Source organism: Erythrolamprus reginae, chromosome Z (assembly GCF_031021105.1).
Source record: "Erythrolamprus reginae isolate rEryReg1 chromosome Z, rEryReg1.hap1, whole genome shotgun sequence".
Lineage (NCBI taxonomy): Eukaryota > Metazoa > Chordata > Lepidosauria > Squamata > Dipsadidae > Erythrolamprus > Erythrolamprus reginae.
In genome coordinates, this window is record NC_091963.1 from 103,639,377 (window position 1) to 103,661,297 (window position 21,921).

Here is a 21,921-nt window from a genome sequence, read left to right on the forward strand (position 1 = left end):
ATTCTTCAAAAAAGAGCCGGGGTGGCGCAGCAGTTAGAGTGCTGTACTGCAGGCCACTGAAGCTGACTGTGGATCTGAAGGTCAGCGGTTCAAATCTCATCACCGGCTCAAGGTTGACTCAGCCTTCCATCCTTCCGAGGTGGGTAAAATGAGGACCCGGATTGTGGGGGCAATAGCCTGGCTTTATTAAGAAGTGCTATTGCTAACATGTTGTAAGCCGCCCTGAGTCTAAGGAGAAGGGCGGCATAAAAATTGAATAAATAAATAAATAAATAAATTCAGGAGATACGTCCCTCTCTAAATCTATGTGCTCTTTCCTTCCCTCTTCTGCTTGCCCCAAGCCACTGGTGCGAACATTTCCTGCCAGCGGGGCCGTTGCCCTCCACTTCACTCCTCTCAGCTTGCCCGCCTGCCTGCTTCACTCCTCTCAGCTCGCTCGCCCACCCACCTGCTTCATTCCTCTCAGCTTGCTTCTGGACATGCACGGCCAGTTCCTCTCAACTCGCTCACACGCCCGCCTACCGGGCTCCTCTCAGCTCCCTCGCCTGCCTGCCCGCATCATTCCTCTCAGCTCGCTCTCCCACCCGCTCCTCTCAGCTCGCTTCCATGCATGCATGCATGTTTCGCTCCTCCCAGCTTGCTTGCCTGCCTGGATACCACAGCAGCCTGCGCCTCCCCCGATCCGGCTCCTCTCGGCATCACCCACCTACCTGGAAAATGGGGACTGCTTCCCCGTCATGGCTGCCATGTTTGGGGGGGTGTCTGGGGGCTGCCATGCCCCCAAGCATCCGTGATGTTGGATAATCTGGAATGTCAGATTATCAAAGGATGGATAACCAAGACTCCACTGTAAGTGAGAACAGCCCAGTTTTCTCCAGCATTCCTCAAATTAGGAGACTAAATGTCGGTTTCCACTTTTCTTCTTCACCTGCTTGCTTCAGCTGTCACAGTAATGGAGGGAGGGGGAGGTCAGTTAATTGAAAAGGGGGAAGTTTACTGGTCAGTGCCCTGTTTGACGTTTCAAATATTGCTAGGGAGGATTTTTTTCATCACTGTCTGCCTAGGCATCATGGATTTGTTTACAGCCTGCTCAAGGTCAATGGCTTCTACAGCTCATATGTGGAAGAGCAAATGGCCGGCACACTCACCTGACATCTTGGGACATGGGGATTGGATGAAGGGCCCAGGGGACCACTTGGGAGGGTTTGGGGTTTCTTTGTATATGCATCTTGCATATCTTTTGCCTCAGAACTTGCTTTCATTTTGTTGCTATCACTTCTTTTCTATTAAAAGTACTCATCTCAAATAAATGGAGCTGGGGGTTTTCTTTCCTGGACTTTGAATGCTAACACACCTGACACTATACCTGTATTGTAGAGAATAAAGGAAATACCAAAGTTGAATTACAACTTTCTTATGGTAGATGATATTTCTTCTTTTTTTAAAAGCTAATCTGCAAGACACCATACATATCGATTATAAAAAATAATGAAAAATTATTCATTAAAAATAATGAAAAATAATTGGCTCTGCCAATCCCTGATAGTGTGAATATGAAAAAAAGAATTCTAGCTACATTATGGATTGTTATGGGTCAGAATAAATATAGTAAAATAAACATTTAGTCCAATTCTGCTTTGCTCTCGGAAAATTATCTATTATCAGCAAATACTAAATTATTTTCTTCCCACCCAGGAACTGATTTGCTGAAACTGTCCCGAAATGATCTTGTACAGATCTGTGGAATGGCAGATGGGATTAGACTTTCAAATGCTCTAAAAGCGAGGTATGGAGTTATGCGCAAAGATAGCAAGTTTATGGATTTTTTTTAAAAAAATACCATCTATTAAAACATTATTAAAAGGAGAAATAAACTTTTTTTGGGGGGAAATGAAACTATTGTCACAGGAGACCAAAAAACCATCACAGAACAGTTCATGAAGTTACCAAATGTCAAGCTTAAACTTTTAATATAAATACTTGGTGAAATATAAAATCAAGTCTAAGCCACTCTCAAAAAAAGTGTTGTTGTGATTCAGGGATTACATGAGTACCAGAGCCAGGGGATTAACTCTTAGGAAGCACTTCACATTAAACAAACAAGGAGCTTCCTAACTATTTCAGCTGCCAGCTAGTAGCCAGAGGGACAGGCTACTGTATTTTTCAATGTATAAGATACACTTTTCCCCTCCCAAAAGATAGGTGGAAATATCTGTGCGTCTTATAGAGTGAACATTGCTGAAGCCGTGCCCACCCGTTGGCTCCCACCGTTTGACTTCCACCTCCCAGCAATTTGCCTCCTTGCAGCATACAAATCTAATAAATAAATAAACAAACAGCTGGTTAGCTTCAGCATAGCCTGATTTAACGCAAGCAGCTGATTGGCAGTTGGATCTGCCTCCCAGAATATTTGTCTACCCCTGGTCTAGCCCATACCATTCAGCAACTATGTCACTGAGATGTATGTGTTTGTGTGGGGGAGGTGTGTGTCTTTGGGAAGAATGACCTTAAAAACTCAAGGAAACGGCCAAAACCATGCAGCTGAAGCTCCTCCCCTTTTATGATTGAGATGAAAAGGGCAGGACCTCAGACACATTAGAAATATTCTACATGACTCGGGCCCTTCCCGTTTTACTGAATCATAAAAAGGAATGGGACTCAAGGCAGCAGCAGTTGTGGCTGTTTTATTTAGGCCATTCCTCCCATAAAGCCCGTTTCACCACTGCCACCATCAAGCAAATTTACAGCCGGTAAGAACTTTGTAGCTAATCCTTGAAATCATTTCATGCTGCCAGATCTTGGTACATCAGAGAAAGTGGCTTGACTTCCTCCTCTTTTTCCAGGACTGTGCGCCCTCGTCTTATTCTTTATGTGTCCAAGGAACTGGAAGCAAGTGGGAACAATGCTCCTCCAAACCCAGCATCTGGTAAGTCAGAATTATTCCATAAATATGATTTTGGGGCACCTGTGTGCATCTCTCAGCAAGCAATCCAAACACATCTTCATTGATTGTGGAGGCCTTTTAGCTGCACATTCAGTTGCAATGCTGCTTTGCATTTTTTTAAAAAGATGCAATTTTGCATGCTAGGTTTATGTTGTTCTTAACACCAGCAGCTTTGTAAATTTATTTATTTATTTATTTATTAATCAGATTTGTATGCCGCCCCTCTCCGCAGACTCTGGGCGGCTAACAGCAATAATAATACAATGTAAACAAATCTAATATTTAAGTTAATTTAAAACCCCAATTTAGAAACCAATCATACATGCATAAATTTTATAAGCCTAGGGGGAGGGAAAGTCTCAATTCCCCCATGCCTGACGATAGAGGTGGGTTTTAAGCAGCTTACGAAAGGCAAGGAGGGTGGGGGCAACTCTGATATCTGGGGGTAGTTGGTTCCAAAGGGTCGGGGCCGCAACAGAGAAGGCTCTTCCTCTGGGTCCCGCCAACAACATTGTTTAGTTGACGGGACCCGGAGAAGGCCAACTCTGTGCGACCTAACTGGTCGCTGGGGTTCTTGCAGCAGAAGGCGGTCCCGGAGATATTCTGGTCCGGTGCCATGAAGGGCTTTATAGATCATAACCAACACTTTGAATTGTGACCGGAAACTGATCGGCAACCAATGCAGACTGCGGAGTGTTAGTGTGACATGGGCATATTTAGGAAAGCCCATGATTGCTCTCGCAGCTGCATTCTGCACGATCTGAAGTTTCCGAACACTTTTCAGAGGTAGCCCCATGGAGAGAGCATTAGTGGGATCTATGTAAATTTAAGCAGAACAACAAAAAGATCTAGTAAGCAAGAGGCCCTGGAATTTTCTAGCAAGTTACAGCTGTCTTGGAAGGCATTTTCCCTAGTCACAAAATGGTTCCCAGGCAGGTGTAGCTGGTTGCAAAAACACCAGTTTACCCAGAGCAAAACTGATCAAAGTCAGTACTCATTGTCCCTTCTAAGTTCTCAGCTTTTTGTGCCAGATGGGTTTAGCTCTAAACAAAGCACCAAGCCATTTTCTAAGAATGCCCAAGGGCATTCTTAGAAAACCTTTAGGGCTTTGAGGCATTCTCAGAAGTAATGAAGATGATGGAGTCTGGTGTTTTACATTGCAGCATGCCAGGTGGTGGGTTTCTTTTTTCTGGTTTTGATGAAAGAGTCTAAAAAATAAATTAAGAGGAGGTGGAGTGTGGCAAGCAGCAGGGGAGGAATTTGCAGGTACAATGATGCCCAAGGGAGCTCCGCTGCTCATTTGGGAGATTACAGTCTCTCCTTCACCACTTTTAAGCACCGATAGCATAATTTTGTTGTATAAATTGTTGTAAATCTTTTTTTATTGTATTTCTTAAAACTTCACAATATTTTATGCATTTATATTTCTTCCTCAAAAGTTATATACCAGGAGTTATATCTGGAGGAACTGACTGCCACAGAGCTGACTAATAAATTGGCAGAACTGCTTAGTGTCCCAGCCAATCAGGTCCAGCAAGTTTCCAAACAGGGGCCTACAGGAATTCATATCCTTGTCAATGATCAGGTATGGTGCAGACTTATTTTACGAATGAGCCTTATTCAGCCTTACGTCTCAGAAACACTTGTCTCTAAAGATTATATAATAATAATAATAATAATAATAATAATAATAATAATAATAATAATAATAATTTAGATTTGTATGCCGCCCCTCTCAGAAGACTCGGGGCAGCTCACAACAATAATAACAATGTTACAATGGAAACAAATCTAATATTAAAAAACAGCTAAAAAAACCCCATCATTTAAAAACCATGCAACACACGCATACCATACATAAAATATAAAAGCCTGGGGGAGGTGTCTCAGTTCCCACATGCCTGGCGATACAGGTGGGTCTTAAGTAATTTGCGAAAGACAAAGAGGGTGGGGGCAATTCTAATCTCTGGGGGGAGTTAATTCCAGAGGGCCGGGGCTGCCACAGAGAAGGCTCTTCCCTGGGGCCCGCCAAACTGGCTTGCCGCCGCCGCTGCAGGATGCTTAAGCCTCCCGGTCCTCCCCGCCCCTCGCCCGTGGCCGGCAGATCTGCCTTCCGAGCGCTCTTGCCCGGCGGGAGGTGAAGCACTGGGGTGGGGGGTGTCAGTCCGGCCCTCCTGCCTCCCCCCCAGCCAAAAACGTAAAGCTTCACACTGCTGTTGCCGCTGCAGGAGGCTTAAGCCTCCCAGTCCTCCCTCGCTTGTGGCCGGCAGAACTGCCTGCCGAGCGCTCTTGCCCAGCGGGAGGTGAAGCTCTGGGATGGGGAGTGTCAGTCCGGCCCTCCTGCCTCCCCCCCAGCCAAAAACTTAAAGCCTCGCAGCCACCGGCCAGTTCTGCCGGCCACGGGCAAGAGGTGGGGAGGACCAGGAGACTTAAGCCTCCTGCAGCGGCGGCAGCAACTGCAAGACTTTAAGTTTTTGGCAGCTCTGCCAGGATTTAACTTTGGATGATAACAATGAATTTAACTCTTTTCTTCCATAATGTCACTTCAGCAGTTGATAAGGGATTATGATCATATATTCTTGAAAAGACATACAGTGGTATCTCTATTTAAGAACTTAATTCATTCTGTGACCAGGTTCTTAAGTAGAAGCTATTTTTCCCATAGGAATCAATGTAAAAACAAATAATGCATGCAAACCCATTAGGAAAGAAATAAAAGCTTGGAATTTGGGTGGGAGGAGGAGGAGGAAGAGGACAGTCGCTGCCGAAGGAAGGTGAGGTGAGCGCCCCCTTTTGCCTTTCGGTGCCTAGACGTTCCGGGAGGCAACCTCGTGCCGTGTGTATGGGAGGCAGCACGAGGGAGTCATCACAACGAAGTGATTTATTCCCTCTCCAAGCACCCAGAGAAAGGAAAACGCTCCGTTCGGTCTGGGCTGCCAAAGCCTCCTTAGGCGCCACAGAAAGGATCCCCTGGGGAAAAGCCCAAGATGGCTGAGATTAAAGGGGGAATGGCAGGAAAGTGTCTGGGCCTTCATGCCGCTCTCAAATTACCTGGAAAATTTTTCCGGGCTCGGTTCTTAAGTAGAAAATGGGTCTTAAATAGAGGCAAAAAAATCTTGAGCACCCGATTCTTATCTAGAAAAGTTCTTAAGTAGAGGCGTTCTTAAGTAGAAGTACCACTGTATTTTATAAACAGGCATTGCTTGATTGGGAAACCCAGATCAAACCAGTTTCAGCTACTGTGTTTTCCTAAATGATAAGAGTTTTTGATTGTGAAAATTTAGAGCAATATCCACGTGGCATGCCCTCCTGATGCTCTGGATACATCTCTAATCGATAGTTAACCCATACCCCATAATCTATAATCAACATATCTAGAAAAAAACCAGATTCGATGACCTAAAATTTGCTCCAAATGAATTAGCTGGGGACAGAAGCTGGGGAGAGAAAAGTTAATTGTAATCTTTCTCAGCCAAACAGCCTTTTCAGATTGTCTTCCAGTAGATAATAAATTTCTGAAAGGGGTTATTGGTCTAATCCTGCCTTTTCCAACTTGGCTTCAAGATGGCTTGAAATTCTGGGAACTGCAAACACAACACATATACCTCCTTGCATTGATTCCATCTGGTCTGCACCTTAAAATAGTTAAAAACTGTAGACTGAAGCATTATCATCTTGAGTACAGATACAGATGGAAATGTTCTGGGTAGCTCAAAATCTATGTGCATGAATAAGTCATTTTTAAAAAACACCTCAATTTTATTTTTTGGCAAAAAAATCTTATGAACCAAAACAGCTATCGGGGATTTTTATAGATTATTTTCAGATAAAAGAATGCCAACCATCCAGAAAGGCAAACGAGTAAAATATCCCTGCTTTGCTGCAGATTTCTGGAGCTGAAAAAAGTATTTCCTTGCCTAAGGCCACTTCATCAACTGTCAGAAATGAGATTTGAGTTGGACATTTTTTAATTCACAACCACTGTGGATTATTTTGTACTTAACTAGAATTTGCAGGGATCATACAACATGCTAAGTCACAAGAACCGACTTCATGTAACACGGAAGCCATATTATGACCCAGTGGAACTATCATTTGCTAGTCCCCTCCTTTTTCCTGAACTCTGGAAATTCCAGTTTCCCGGTGTGTGTGTGTGTGTGTTGATGAACACACTTGAGAACATGCAGATTCTCTCTAAACTGACTGCCATGGAGGTGGCTGTCTGGGAGCTGATAAGAGGCAGAGTGCTCCTTCATTATGCCATTGACAAAGAATATTATCTCTTTCCGCTTTACTCCCTTACACTTTACTTTATTATTATTATTTTTAATTTATTTATTTATTTATTTATTTCCTATGGAAAAAAATGTATTCCCAAAGAAAGCATTTAGATTATGACTAACCATTGTTTTTATTTGTAAAGAAAATTTATGGGACAAGTTAATTACCTACTTTGGGAAATAGGTTCAAGATCTAGAAGGATCTTGATAGACTTGAGCATTGGGCTCTATCCAACAAGATGCAGTTCAGTGGTAAGAAAAGTGCTTAGGCAGGAAAAGTGAGGTGTCAAGAGTGTGCTGCAGCTGCCAAAAAACCAATGCATCATGAGAGGGATAGCATCAAGAACCCAGGAAATGGTAGTACCACTAGTGAGGCCACACTTGGAACACTGCATTCAGTTCTAGCCATCATGATACAACGAAGATGCTGAAGCCAAGAAAGAGTGCAGCGAAGAGCAACAAATATGATAAGGAGTCTGGAACCTAAACCATAGGATGAATGCCTAAGGAAACCAGGTATATCAACCTACGAAAGAAAAGGCTTATGGAGGGCCTGATAGCAGTTTTTCAATGCTTGAAGGGCTGTCACAGGAAAGAGGGGGTTAATTTAACCTCAATAGAATCTGAGGCAGGACAAGAACCAATGGGTGGAAGCTTGTCAGAGGAAGATTTGACTTGGAAATGAGGAGGAATTTCCTGATAATGAGAAGGATTGATTAGAGTTGTGAGTGCTCTTCACTGAAGGTTTCAAAAAGAGTGAACAACCATTTTTTTCTGGAATGATATAAAGATTTCTGCCTTGAGCAGGGGATTGGTCTTAAGACTTCTAATATTCTAGCCACATGACTCTTAAATTAGGGTACCCAAAGTATTTCTGGACAAAATAATGAGGCTGAAGATAGATGTTTTGCTCTGCAACAAACCAGTTTTGTGTATTCTTTTGTAATTAAAATATTTAAAAAGATTAAAAACACAAAGTCAAGATAAACTCCTCTTAGATTCTGAGTCGCAATTATAGCATATGTACAATACTACAGTAGTCAAAGATGCTATGCTGGAGACCTTCAAACCAAACTTGGTATCTTACTCCAAATAAAAAAATGCAAGTTCTGGTTATTCAGCTGTTCAAAAGCACACTTTGCTTAAGCTTGGAAGCAGTTACACCTTACACAATACATTTGGGAGATTCTTATATTAACAGAGTTTTAGACAAACTACATTACATTTCTATTAAGTCTCCTCCCCGCGCTCCACCTGTACTTTTACAGTCCATCTTTTTCTCTGTACACATATACACACACCTCATATCAACACTGCCACTGGCTTTTATATGTCTTTACACTTTATCATATTGCCATCTGTTGCTGACTCTCCCTCTCCAGCAACTCAAGTTATTATTTTTTTAAAGCAGTCATTTAGGAGTCTAGCCAAGAACTAACCTTGCATTGTTCTTTTCTGGTTATCACAGATGGTCAGAAATCTTCCAGATGAATCCTGCTTCATAGCAGCTGTAACAAAAGGTAGGTAGATCTACCTGTGAAAGGAGCAGAATTCTGGCTTCTTCAGGACTGATAAGATTTATTGAAGCCTGAGTGTGTGTAGACAAAAAAACCCCATTATTCAGTTTTGGATATACTGTACTCAGTTGTCAAAATGTCCATGACACAGTGGACTCAAATTTCTACTCCAGGAGTTTGCTTTTTGTTTGCAAGAGGATTGAGATAGTGTAGAAGTAGTTCCTTCATCAGTTCACAGACCCCACTCCTTTCAACTCTGTACAAGGTTCATTTGGACATAAGGAGGAATTACTGTAAATTATTACAGGAAGCCCTCAACTTAAAAACAGTTCATTTAGTGACCACTCAAAATTATAACAGCACTGAAAAAAGTGACATGATCACTTTTCAGATTTACGAACATTGTAGCACCCCCCTTGGTCATGTGATCAAAAGTAGGCACTTGGTAGCTGATTCATATTTATGACAGCTGCAATGTCCCGGGGTCATGTGATCCCCCTTTGTCACCTTCTGACAAGCAAAGTGAAAGGGAAAGCTAGATTCACTTAAAATTATGTTACTACCCTGCAGTGATTCATTTAATATACATGTGAATAAATGGGACAAATCTCACTTAAACGTCTTACTTAGCAACAGAAATTTTGGGTTCAATTGTGATAATACATTGAGGACTATCTGTATTTCCCCCAATACACACTGTAATACATCCAACCAGAGGAATCAGAAATCAGGAGATAGTAGGTTTTTTCCTATCAGTGTCTCCTGGCACTTCACATTCTTGGGGCTCTGTAATTTCCTCCCCAACCCTAACCCCATATTATGGAACAGGATTCAAGCAGTGATCAGACTCAAACCTGTTTGGTATTCCTAGGATTTACTGCTGCATTTTCTGTCCTTACTGCTTTGCAATGTGTCACTACATAAAAACAAGGGCATTTCTTTAAGTCTGCAGGAGAATATTGCACATAAAATGGTAGGCAGTGGAGTCCTGAAAAATAATACTATCCTATTAAGCGTACAAGACACAGCAAATTCAGTTAATATTGCAGCATAAATATTCCTTTAAAGGTTTTTGTAGACTAGTGTTCCCTCGATTTTCGCGGGTTCGAACTTCGCGAAGTCTATACCACGGTTTTTCAAAAATATTAATTAAAAAATACTTCGTGGGTTTTTCCCCTATACCATGGTTTTTCCCACCCGATGACGTCATATGTCATCGCCAAACTTTCGTCTGCCTTTAATAATTTTTTTTTTTAATAAACTGTAATAAATAAACATGTTGAGTAATAATCTGAATGGTTGCTAAGGGAATGGAAAATTGCAATTTAGGGGTTTAAAGTGTTAAGGGAAGGCTTGTGATACTGTTCATAGCCAAAAATAGTGTATTTACTTCCGCATGTCTACTTCGCGGAAATTCGACTTTCGCGGGCAGTCTCGGAATGCATCCCCCACGAAAAGCGAGGGAACACTGTATTCATAATCTCCCTTTGGAGCAATCACTTTGAATTTTTTTTCATAATAAGCTATAAAAGCAGTCCCTATGCTTAGCCAATGCTGACCCAGCCTAAGAAAGGATGAAAACTTCCTGTTTTTAGAGACAAGTATTTAAAAAGTGACTTGGTTTTGTCTTTTCTTATCTGTCATTACAGTACAGAATGCAGAAGGCTACCATTTAGTTCTAAAATAGACTAGGACCTTCTTGACGGTGTGCTGCTGACCTGCAAGATGGGGGAGCTGAAAAGTGCAAAAGCAGGCGCAATAAGAATATTAATAGCAATACCCCAGAAGTTTGACTCGACATCAAAGAACTCAAGACCGACATCATCTGATGTGGATTTTAGCAACAGGAATGCGTAGTGCAATAAACACTGGGATTTTTTCTGTACTTTTTTGCAAAAAGAAAGTGGCAACCGTGTCACTTTGTTTTCATAGATTCCAAAGAATGATGTATATTATCAACTGATTATGTTGTAAGCAAAATAACTATTTGCCTAATTATCAGTTTCTAATAATATTATTTGCACAGGTCCACATTTTCTGTCAGGAGGAAGATGTTTTCAGAACTTATATTTGTTGTAGTGGTGAAATCTGATAAAAAGTGCTTTTAAGAGAATGAACATTTGGCAGGGCCATCTACTTTTGCTAATTTCTTTCTCTATAAGAATGCCCAAGCAATGCAGAGCTTTGCTTTTCAAATTAGCTCAGTGTGACAATGCCAAAAAACGATAGGTTGTAAAGGAAACCTCTTTAGTTTTTGCTCCTTAGCAGTCCCTCAACCAAAAAGCAGATTTGTCTGTGCACTCTTTTGTGTTGCAACTTTATTTGTGCAGCTTTCTTTGATTTTGACATTGGATAGTTTCAGTGTGAGAAATGCCAACTGTTTTTTCCAGCTTCTATTAGAAAATGCAATTAGATATTGACGATTCTTGATAGAGAAATCCAAAGAGTTAAGCTAAGTTCATACAAGAGACAATGTAACAGTCTTCCATAAATATCAAATTATTATATATTAGAACCACCAGCGAGGCACGTCTTCAAACATTTAATAAGTTGTTTTTACATTTATAAAATACAGATTATGGGACGTTGGTTGCCAGCTTTTGTTAGCATTTTAATTAAAAAAGCTAAATATTGAAATTGATGATTGGATGATCCTCAAATAGTTTAGATTGCACTCATTCATTTGCTTATCTATGATAATCACTAGTGACCTCAACAATCCTGACTTTTGAGTAAATAAGCACAGAATCTTGCTATTAAATCATCTATCAACCATTAGTCTTTTTATAAGAAACATTTCTGAATTCATGTTTTAAAACATGACTTCACTTAGCATTAACTGCAATCTTTTTAAAACAAATCTATTTTTATTTGGATATTGCTGTTATTTGTCTAAGCCTTTTTAAACATGACTATCTTACTGCCATCTGTTACCAGCTGGGTGGGGGTTTTTTGTAATGATTTCTAAATCCTGCACAGTAGGAAAGTAGCAACATAATTATAAAGTAATCAAGAGTACCTATTTTTATACCAGATAAACATAATGTATTAATGCAAACACATATGAAGTGCTAAGTCAATAGCACAAAGCACGCCTATCCCTTTGAATAGTGATCCAGTTGTGATGTACAACTCCTGTGATGTTTAAAAAACTTGCCTTTCCTATACAAAGGAAATCCCATTTAAACTTGAACGTTCAGAAATTTGACAGCCTTCATATTTTATTAAATTTCCAGATATTGATGAAAGCTTTAACCAACATTACAATTTATCAACTCAAAGCTTTCTTCATATACCATACTCCTAAAGTATCTGTTTTGAGGAAAATACACTTGTTTCTGGTAGGTATTGATTGGAAAATTTACTGTTGCTGACAAATCTTGCTAGCAATATTGTACAGTACAGTAAATCTAGGTCTGCCCTTTATAGGTGGGGTGGGGGAATTATATAAAATTATTCCAGGGGAATTTTTTGGAACATGTAAACTTATTACCTTTTAATTAAGGTATGCCAATTTTCCATCTTCATACACTGACTATAGTTGGTCTGTTCCTTTTATGTTGTAGTAAGATGGATTTGTTATGGAAACCATAACAAATGTGCCACAGTTCTAGTGTTAAATTTCTAGTGTTAATACTTACAATACAATATACCATTAATTTCAGAATTCCAGTTAAATAGGTCATGCTTGTTTGGAGCACAAGAATTCCTTGTCCATTGTGCACCCAAAATAAATTAATTCTACAAGACAGTTTGAAGAACGAATTACTCTCTCTGTTCCTCCAAATATCTTATTGGAAAGCTTTTTTTCTCATGGTGATATAATGCCAAGTATTTGGAACTAGATTTTTTTCTTTTGCAACAAGTTTCCAACACTGTGAACTTGATCAAGGTTATATTATTATACAATAGAAGCTGATTGATCCATGTGCATATTTTTGTTGTAGTAAATTGGCATTATTACATCTTCAACAGTTTTCAGAAGCAGTGAATGCAGCTTCCATGTTTTTGAAATACAGTATACAGATAGCCTATATTTAGGGGACTAATTTGCAAGAAGTGTACTTCTAATATATTTGTTAAAGAGGAGACTTATGCTCCATATATTCAAAATAGCTTTTTTACACTAAGCAAAATATCAATAGTTATATAAATGCAACCTTAAAATTTAAAGATACTCTATAGTTCTGGAGTGAAATGTTCAATTAAATGTTTATTTAATTAAAAAGTGTTTATGTGAATCCTTTGACACTGGTTTCCTAAAGGAATTCACTGAATTGTATTATATTATGTTCGGATTCTAAACAAAATTTGTATATAAACTTCAAATACTGTACTCAATCCTTGATAATCCTCAGGGACTTAGGCATGGGCCCTTTTTTGCAGATTTCAATACTATTATTCCACTAATTCTTCATTCTAAACTGTGTGTCTGTCCATACTTGTAGGTAGGCTATAAGTTTTCTGACAGATAAAGAGCAATAGGTGAAGGTTGGAGAAATCACATCAAATACCCAATTAGCACAGCCCTCCTCCCAAACCCAGGGCCATGTACTCTCTCTATTTTTATCTTTTTTCTCTATACACAAATAACTGCACCTCTAAATAGCCTTCTGTTAAAATATGTAAGTTTGCAGATCCTTGGTCTCATTCGAGATGATGCGTCTGTTCAATGGGAAGTTGAACAACTGACCCTATGTTGCAGCTGTAACAATTTGGAGCTGAAAATGCTTAAAACTAGAGGCAAGAGTGGATTTTAGGAGGAGCACTCCTACTTTATCACCTCTTACTACAGTATATCAAACAACACAGTATCAACAGTAGAGTCCTTCATGTTTTGGGTTCTATGATTTCCGATTTGAAACAGACATTAACATTAGAACCATCATTAAAAAGGAAAAACAAAGAATGTTCTTTCTGTGCCAACTCAGAATGTTCAGACTATCCAAGGAGCTAGTGATACAGTTTTACAGAGGAATTACTGAATGTGACATTTGTACCTCTATAATTGTCCAGCTTGGCACAGTAACCTATCAGAACAGGTATAGACTTCAACCGTTAAGATCTGTACAAAAAATAATTGCAACCAGCCTGCCTTCCATTGAGCACCTGTATATTGTTCTGTCTTATGTTTTTTATCCATCCTTCTCATCCACTGCACTATTGGTATCATTATCTTTTGTTATTATAATTTTAATTTATTCTTTTGCATGTACACTGGGAGCTTGTATACTGGAGACAAATTCAATGTGTTTCTAATCATACTTAGTCAATTTTCTATTCTATTATTTTCTGTTCTATTCTATTAGTAGACACCACCACCACCTGACAAACAGAGAAGGCATAAGTTGCAGTTCACCAAATGTGCTCCAATTGGAGAAAATCATTGGTACAAGTGGGTTAAATCCAAAAGTTTAAATGATCTCTTCCAAATCTATGATTTTATTTCTGCCTTCCAGGGATAAATATAAGCCAAGTGAAGAGATCATATTTAAAGCTAGCAAAACTTTGTCTATGGACCTTTCTCCCAAAAACACAGCATTTTAAGATGCCACATCTATCACTTCCAAATAAATAAAATAACTTTTAAAAAATATATATATTTTTCTAACTTCAGGAATATCTATTTTAGAATTGTGAAATATCACTGTATTAGTGTATCTTGAGAATTAGATTTATTGACTTAGCAGACCTGGAGGTTCTCCAGATCACTCATTGAAGATATATTGTCATTCCCAGCATATTTACTATGTATATAAGGCAAATAGATTACATGTAATTCAGCCGATAAATAAGAATTACTGTTTTCCACAATATGTAGCACAGCAAGTTCTGTGCAATTTTTGCTGAGGCATTTGTTAATTCTGTTTAGGTATAGACTTATCCAATGGCAATAATAATATTTTGACATCTCAGGTTACTGTGATTTCCAATTAAATAAAAAAAAGATTAATGAATGTAAATAATAAATAATGGCCTTACAACTAGTTTTCAATATAATCAGCATTCTACAGTGGGAAATCTCCACCCCCACCATTGCTTATGTCTGAGGCAGGACAAAAGATTCAGATGTTATTTCTTTCAGTATTATGGGAGAGCTCAGCTGATATGTACGATTGTTCGATTGGAAATTCTTCTGTGATTTCAGTCTTTGATTAGTAACTGGGTGGGCTTGACTCTAATGTAAGTGCGATATATATGTTTTTCTATTACAGAGCAAGATGACTTTGTGGGTGGGATCTTACAGCTGAATGCCCCAGACCCATATGCTAAGACAGACTTTGATTGAGGCATGTAAATTAAGCTTATTTTATGAAATAGGACACCAGAAAAGTATGCATCACATGTATCTTTGGAGATATTTGTGTCAATTTTTAACATTGTTAGGTAGCTCAGAATCACCTCACAACAAGATAGCGGCAAACGAATTTAATAAATAAAATATAGGTAAGGTGATTAACGGAGTGTGCATACTTGGGGTTTTCTAGGCTACTTTAGTATGGGAAACAACTAATGAAGTTCCGCAACCCAAATGAACTTGTTGAAGGAGATGAGAAGGTTAAAATTCTGAATTCCTGTTCTGGACAAATAAAACTTCAAGGACATCTGACATCCAAGTTTTTGCCAAATACTAATTACACATTTGGGTTGAAATAGGAGGAGAGGATCAATCCTGAATCTGGGGGAAGTTCTGAACTCATCTCAGATACAAAGGTTGGATAAAAATATAGTAATGGGGTATAGCTGTGTTATATAGAATGTATTAAGAGATTGGTGGGAATGTAAAGGCATAAATAACATAGATTTTTGATCTAATTAATACATTTGCACCTTTACTCCTTGGCTTGGATTAATTTTTCAATTTTGTAGATCATACATGTTCTTAGATCAGTTGTCAACCTTAAGATTAACGGGATTTATTCAAGCATTCCAGAATTAGGCTATATTTTCAGGTTATATCTTTCAATTGAGCTAATCTATCCTTGTGTTATGGTTTGACATGTTCATTTATGGCAGCTGTCTATGGGTAGGTATTGGTCCACTCCAGGAAGATCGACTCTCTTTGGTGCTGAGAAGGACATTGAAGTGATATGAACCTGATGTGAGTTCTTTTTAAATTTTATTTTTCCAGAACCAAATATTTCAGAGTCTGCAAACATTTTCCTGTTCAATCTAGGGTGACTAAACCAATACAGTGGTACCTCTACTTAAGAACTTTTCTAGATAAGAACTGGGTGTTCAAGATTTTTTTGCCTCTACTTAAGAACCATTTTCTACTTAAGAACCTGAGCCTGGAAAAATTTCCCAGGAAATTTGAGAGCAGCATGAAGACCCAGCCAGTTTCTTGCCATTCCCCCCTTAATCTTGGCCATCTTGGGCTTTTCTGGGCTGCCAGAGGAGCCTTTCGGTGGCAATTAAGGAGGCTTTGGTAGCCCAGGGCGAACAGAGGGAGACGCATGCTCCTCCTCGCTGCCTCAGAGTCCCTCTTTTTTTTTTAAGCCTTAAAGTTTTGGATTTTTTTGATTCCCCTCAGCTCTTCTTGTTCCTTCAGCAGTGACTGTCCTCCTTCTCTTCTTCCTCCTCCTCCTCCCACCCAAATTCCGAGCTTTTATTTCTTTCCTAATGGGTTTGCATGCATTATTTGCTTTTACATTGATTCCTATGGGAAAAATTGCTTCTACTTAAGAATGTTTCTACTTAAGAAACTGGTCACAGAATGAATTAAGTTCTTAAGTAGAGGTACCACTGTATATCCTATAGGCAGGAGCACTTGGAGTTGAGATTAGCTATACTGATTACCATCAATACCTGAAGAGCTGCTAAATGGAAGACAGTGGGTGCCTGGGGGACATCTAAATAAAAGTCTTGTCTTTGAGACAATATTGGATGTTTCCATCCCAAACCTTTAATATTTGATATGGCAATTTATGCATTACATTTCCAAGATTAATGATTAGTTCATTTTTTCAAGAATAATGAAGAATGTGAAATACAGTATCTTCAATTATCTTGATTTTCTGTATTGAGACAAGAACCTGGATGAGATGGTTGACATTTTGTCTTATGAGACTTGTGGAATAGATAAAGTTAGTGTATATGCACTGATGAACTCTATCATAGCATTTGTGACACTTTATACATAATTATGTGGGTTCATTATGTGGGTAAATTCCATTAATCTTCCACCTACACCAGGGGTATCAAACTCAAGACCTGGGGGCTGGATTCGGCCCAGGTGATGGCCCGTGGTGCCTCTGCCATGTGTGCTCCCCACCGAGCTCAGTTTCTCAGTGGCAGAGGGTGGCAGGAGGCCATCACAGCTGAAAATGGAGCTCTGGAGCCCGTTCCAATGGCAAAGTGCTTGGGCCACCACAGGTGCCCCTGACATGAGTGCCGTCAAGCTGGACACACACACCAGGTCAAACACAACCCTAATGTAGGTCTCAATGAAATCAAGTTTGATACCCCTAACCTACACAGTTTTTGCCACTCTTCATGATCCTGGGGTGGTTTCTCCATTCAATCCTGCATGATTTTGTTACATGCTTCAGCCAAGGTGAGGCACAAAGCAGACATGTGAGCTGCAAAGAAAATATCATCTATTTGTACGTGCGTAGGAATTTTTAAATTGGAAGATCCTGATTCCTTGTTTTGGGGTTTTACAGAATTTATTAACCTGGGGTAAATTTGCATGTGTAAATTCTGAGACTGGCCATTGGTGGCCCATAGACTGTTTCCCTCCTTCCTCCTTCCTCTTTAATGGAATTATCTAAATCGCTTTCATTCAACGCTTTCCCATCTGATGGCAGGCTAGACATTGGCATCTGAAGTAAGGAAACACCTATGATGAATGGAATATGGGGATTGCTGCAGAACCTCTCCTCACACCTTGAGTTGATTCAATTGGACTTTCCCCATCCTTTTCATCTCTTCTAATACAAGCTAGAGATCGAGATCATGCCCTTCACTGGTAATCTGTGGGAATAAATGCTAAAAGAGATTGGAAGTGGTGGTTCCTCTAAAATGATGAGGAGAAACAATGGTTATTTTTTGCCTTCCACTGCCAAGCTACCTGACTAGAAGGCAACAGATTATGTATCAGCTGTGCTGTTCACATGGCTTATGGCTAATACTTCAGCTCCTATGGTGTTGACTAGTGTCTCTGGAAGAGATTGTGGAAATGAAGTGAAGTGAGTGCATAAGCATGGAAATACATATTTGTTTCATGGCCCAGACCCAGCTTTGAAGGAATTCTGACATACCTTCAAACATTAAGAGTTCCTGATAATATGCTTTGGGGGCATGTCAGTCTGGAAGAGGAGAAAAAATAGGGGAAGAAGCTGTCTAAAAACCAAGGATGTCTTCGACAGAGCTGATGAGCATAAATGCTCCTTGGGAAATAGCAGAGCCAGAACTAGGGATGGTGCTTTTGAAAACATTAGTATTTCTCACCCTGCCTTGGAGATAGGGAAGTATCCTATTGTAGAAGGCCTTGACCCCACTTCATTAAAAAATACTTTAACACATCAATTTAGAATCATGGAACTGTTGAAGTCATCTTCAGTCTGATCTTTTTTTGTGCAGTAGTTTAGCCATACATTTTCATCTAACCCAGTTCCTAATAACCTATCCTGTCATAGCTGAGTCTGGACAAGCCATAGAGTTTTAGAGAATGGGAAAATTTTCATCACATAATACACTTAGATCAAACCTGGCATTTGTCAAAGCCAAGATTTTTTTAAAACAATAATTAGTACTAAAACTCATCTGCTTTTTGAAGCCACATCCAGATAAATAACAGCTTTGCTTATCTTCTGGGTTTTAACTCCAGAAAATGCAGTCCATTATTGGCAATCACGGCAAATCTTTATTGTCATGAATGCAAGTAAAATGCATGCTATGATGCTGGATCTTAAAAATCCACAGGAAATCCCCCCTCCCAGAAATTAACCTATCAATTTGCCCAAAGCCTTTTTCTTCAACCCCAGATGTGACATAAATAGAGCTATTTCTATCTTACCCTGAACAAGTACCCCTACATTACTGTTAGATAGAATGGAACATTTAACAAAATCATTTAAACTGAAAATAAACAACATGTAATGCAGCAAATATTTTCATTTATCTCAAGGGGGCTTTGCACATGAAAAACACCTGACATTTATCCCCACATGTTCATTCATAGACAAAAAATCCAAAACAGTGTAGGGTTATCTTCAAAGCCTTGCTACCATTTCCCCCAAAGTAAGACATTCCCTGATAATAAGCCCAATAAGGCCAAGCACTTATTTCAGGGTTCAAAAAATATAAGACAGGGTCTTATTTTTGGGGAAACGTGGTAACCGTTAACAAGGTAATAACACACACGTTTCTAATTTGTTCTGGATGATAACTACCGCCATGGTGTTTGGGATTCAAAAAGAGGGAATTTACACTGGAACAGTGGATCAATAATATACATTGCAGTTGATAATTGCTTATAACATTTCTCTACTGGAGCCAGATGACTGTTTCTTAAAACTATAAATTAGAAGATATTGTAGGGAAGAGAGAAATGATACTTTAAGAAATATATTTTTCAAAATATTTTGGAACAGTCTAAATTGTTTTAAAGCCCTTTAAAACTATATATATTGGTGAGTTGAGAAAATTCTTTGTAAATGTTTGTGTAGGAAAGCAAGTATCTGTGCAAAAGAAATTGTAAATATTGAGATCACAACACAAATTTAAATATTTCATATGGAGCAAAGGGAAAACATATTTTCTGGTCTCAAAATAAATGTGCTGCTGATTAAGAAAAATGAAAGAACATGTCACAAAACAATTTAATAAAACAGTGGAATTCTACCCCATCTTAGTCTTTCTAGTATAATTAAGGTATAATTAAGAAAGTTTAATATCTATAAGCTTGGCAAGAGAAAAATAAATTAATGTAAACTGTGGGAAGTTGTCTGGATAGAACTTTGCAAATATGTGCTGCGCTTTTGCTTCCAGAAGTGGGTGAAGATCCCTTTAATATCTGTAAATTTCATGATGAAGGGAATACTTAATGTCTCCTGCCTTGCTTATCTTTCTGCCTCCCTGATCTTGTTTTCAACTTAACATTCTGAAATATTGCCATTTTTATGATAGGTTTCAATTTCCTACATCAACGGAATGTATTGAGATGATACTATAATCACCATGATTGTTTGAAAGAACAATCGTCAAATCTGAAGACTGAGATGTATGTGATTATAATGGAAGTTTGCAATCCAAACAACCAAAGAGCCTCATTGGGAATGGTCTAAATTCCAGATTAAATTTTGCAGCTAGCTGTAATGTAAACCATACTGTGTCAGGAAAAACAATAACACATCCAGTAGTTTGAATGGGAAAAGCAAATGATAACAAGAAGTATTCATAAAAGCAAGATACAGTATTAGATATTGGGGGAAGTGTTTGGTCACCTTTGGCATATGTTTTGGGGCTCCATTTGCATTATTTGTGAAGTGAAGTTAGAATGTTGCTGTATCATCCCCACAGCCCTTTTAAACCATGTCTGATACCAAGAATGGCTTCTGAAAAAGCACTATATTTCCAGTGTTTGTTTTTTGAAACAGCAACTTTGAGCAAATCAAACCAAGTTCAGTAAATATAATCCTTCAGTATTGAACTGAATGGACTTGAATTTTCCCATCATGAGTTCTACTTACTTCTAAATAAAATGCAAACATCTGATGTAGTTTCCATACATGTCCAGGTATCTGAAAAGGAATTTTCCAAGTTCATCTAATAATGGAAAAGGTTATTTGTCACTGAAATTAGAATAATCTTTGTTTATATACCATTTCTGATTTATGAGGCACCCATTTCTTTGGAAGTAATACATTATAATAGACAGAACTTTTCTCTTCTCCCCAGATTGCATTACTTGTTTTAAAAAATGTAGAATAATCTTTATAAAAGGCTTTTGCTTTTATAACTTCAACCCATTTCACAGCTGTTTTCAAAGCTTTATCTTCTAGTGATAGAAAGATGCCTTTTGAAAAGAAATATTAACTTGGCATGTGTATTATATGTTCAGTCATTTCATACAGTTTCAGAATTAGACATCTAGTTTATATAAAAAAGAAGATACTGAGGAGATGGGGGGAGGGAGATATCAGGCCTGACATTACAGATTTCTAGCTTTATCATCACAACAATCTAGGAAGCCTCTGAGCCAAATATTATAAAAGAAGAGAAACTGCTGAACCTCCAAGATGAGCATGCTCAGTGTATGTGCTGGCACAGAAAACAAGGAAGTACAGAAGCGCAGGAATCTACATCTCACAATGGCTGCTGTTTTAACATTCCTTAACACACATATGATCTTCTTTTTAAATAAAAAATATACCCAAGGGCATTGTGTTTTCTTTTTGCTTTGTACATTTTCCTCCCACCTGAACAGTATCTTCAAGGTTCAGTACTCATGTTTGTTCCTCCTCAGTTATAAACCTCTCCTTCAATCTCATCATCATCATCAATTTTTTTTTTGCTGCTTTCAGTGTCAAAAGAACAACTTTTCCCTCGCTTGGAAGCAACAGCAGTTCTTCTGAGGTGCGAAGTGATTCAGCCAACAACTCTTTTCTCCCACCCGTCATCTCATTATTTCCTCTGACCAGGCTCTGTAGGAATGGTTTACAATTATAGCAATCCACCCACAGGGCGATGGGGTGGTGGGAGAGGAGAAAGTTCCCATAGATTTAGGTCCTCAATTTCAGGGACCATCAGTCTATTGGAATAAGTATGTATATACTACTCTCTCTCTCTCTCTCTCTCTGTGTCTGTGTGTGTATATGTGTTTTTACATAGGGTAAAAAAGGGGAACAATGTTTTGCACCAGCTTCCCCTGCTTTGTTTTCCAAAAGCCCTGGTGAAGGAGTACTGGCATCATTTGTTGGCAGAGATACTGGTGTCCACTGTAACTTCTAGAAGGGTAATTTAAATACTCAGTTTGTTTTTCCACAAGGTAGACTGGCTCTCACGTCATAGGATGATGCAACATCTGCAGAAACGCTGTCTGCTGCCCCCCACAGATGGTGGTGGAGTTACAGGTGCAAAGTAGGCGTGGACTTTTATATTAGGTAAATGGGTCTGAAAAGACAAACACATTTTTAAAATTTAAAAATACCAAAAAAATAAACAAGGAGTGTAA

General features: G+C 38.9%; 2 protein-coding genes across 10 annotated transcripts in view; one reads left to right on the plus strand and one right to left on the minus strand.

Annotated features, from left to right (window-relative positions):
- The window catches only part of LOC139154407 (transcription factor CP2-like protein 1), a 29,080-nt gene extending 18,547 nt beyond the window's left edge, over positions 1-10,533 (plus strand). Inside the window, exons 11-15 of one of the 2 annotated variants that reach the window (XM_070728980.1) lie at positions 1,696-1,786; positions 2,844-2,926; positions 4,384-4,529; positions 8,693-8,744; positions 10,396-10,533. In XM_070728980.1, coding sequence (XP_070585081.1) covers positions 1,696-1,786; positions 2,844-2,926; positions 4,384-4,529; positions 8,693-8,744; positions 10,396-10,433 — 410 coding nt within the window. In that variant the 3' untranslated portion in view covers positions 10,434-10,533. Of the gene's footprint in view, positions 1-1,695; positions 1,787-2,843; positions 2,927-4,383; positions 4,530-8,692; positions 8,745-10,390 lie in introns of both variants that reach the window. The other variant, XM_070728979.1, reaches the window with a different exon arrangement.
- Positions 10,534-18,845: 8,312 nt separating this feature from the next.
- FBXL20 (F-box and leucine rich repeat protein 20) overlaps positions 18,846-21,921 on the minus strand; it is a 72,543-nt gene continuing 69,467 nt past the window's right edge. For all 8 annotated transcript variants that reach the window (XM_070728983.1, XM_070728986.1, XM_070728987.1 and 5 more), the window contains one exon: positions 18,846-21,860. In XM_070728983.1, coding sequence (XP_070585084.1) covers positions 21,753-21,860 — 108 coding nt within the window. In that variant the 3' untranslated portion in view covers positions 18,846-21,752. The remainder of the gene's footprint in view (positions 21,861-21,921) is intronic.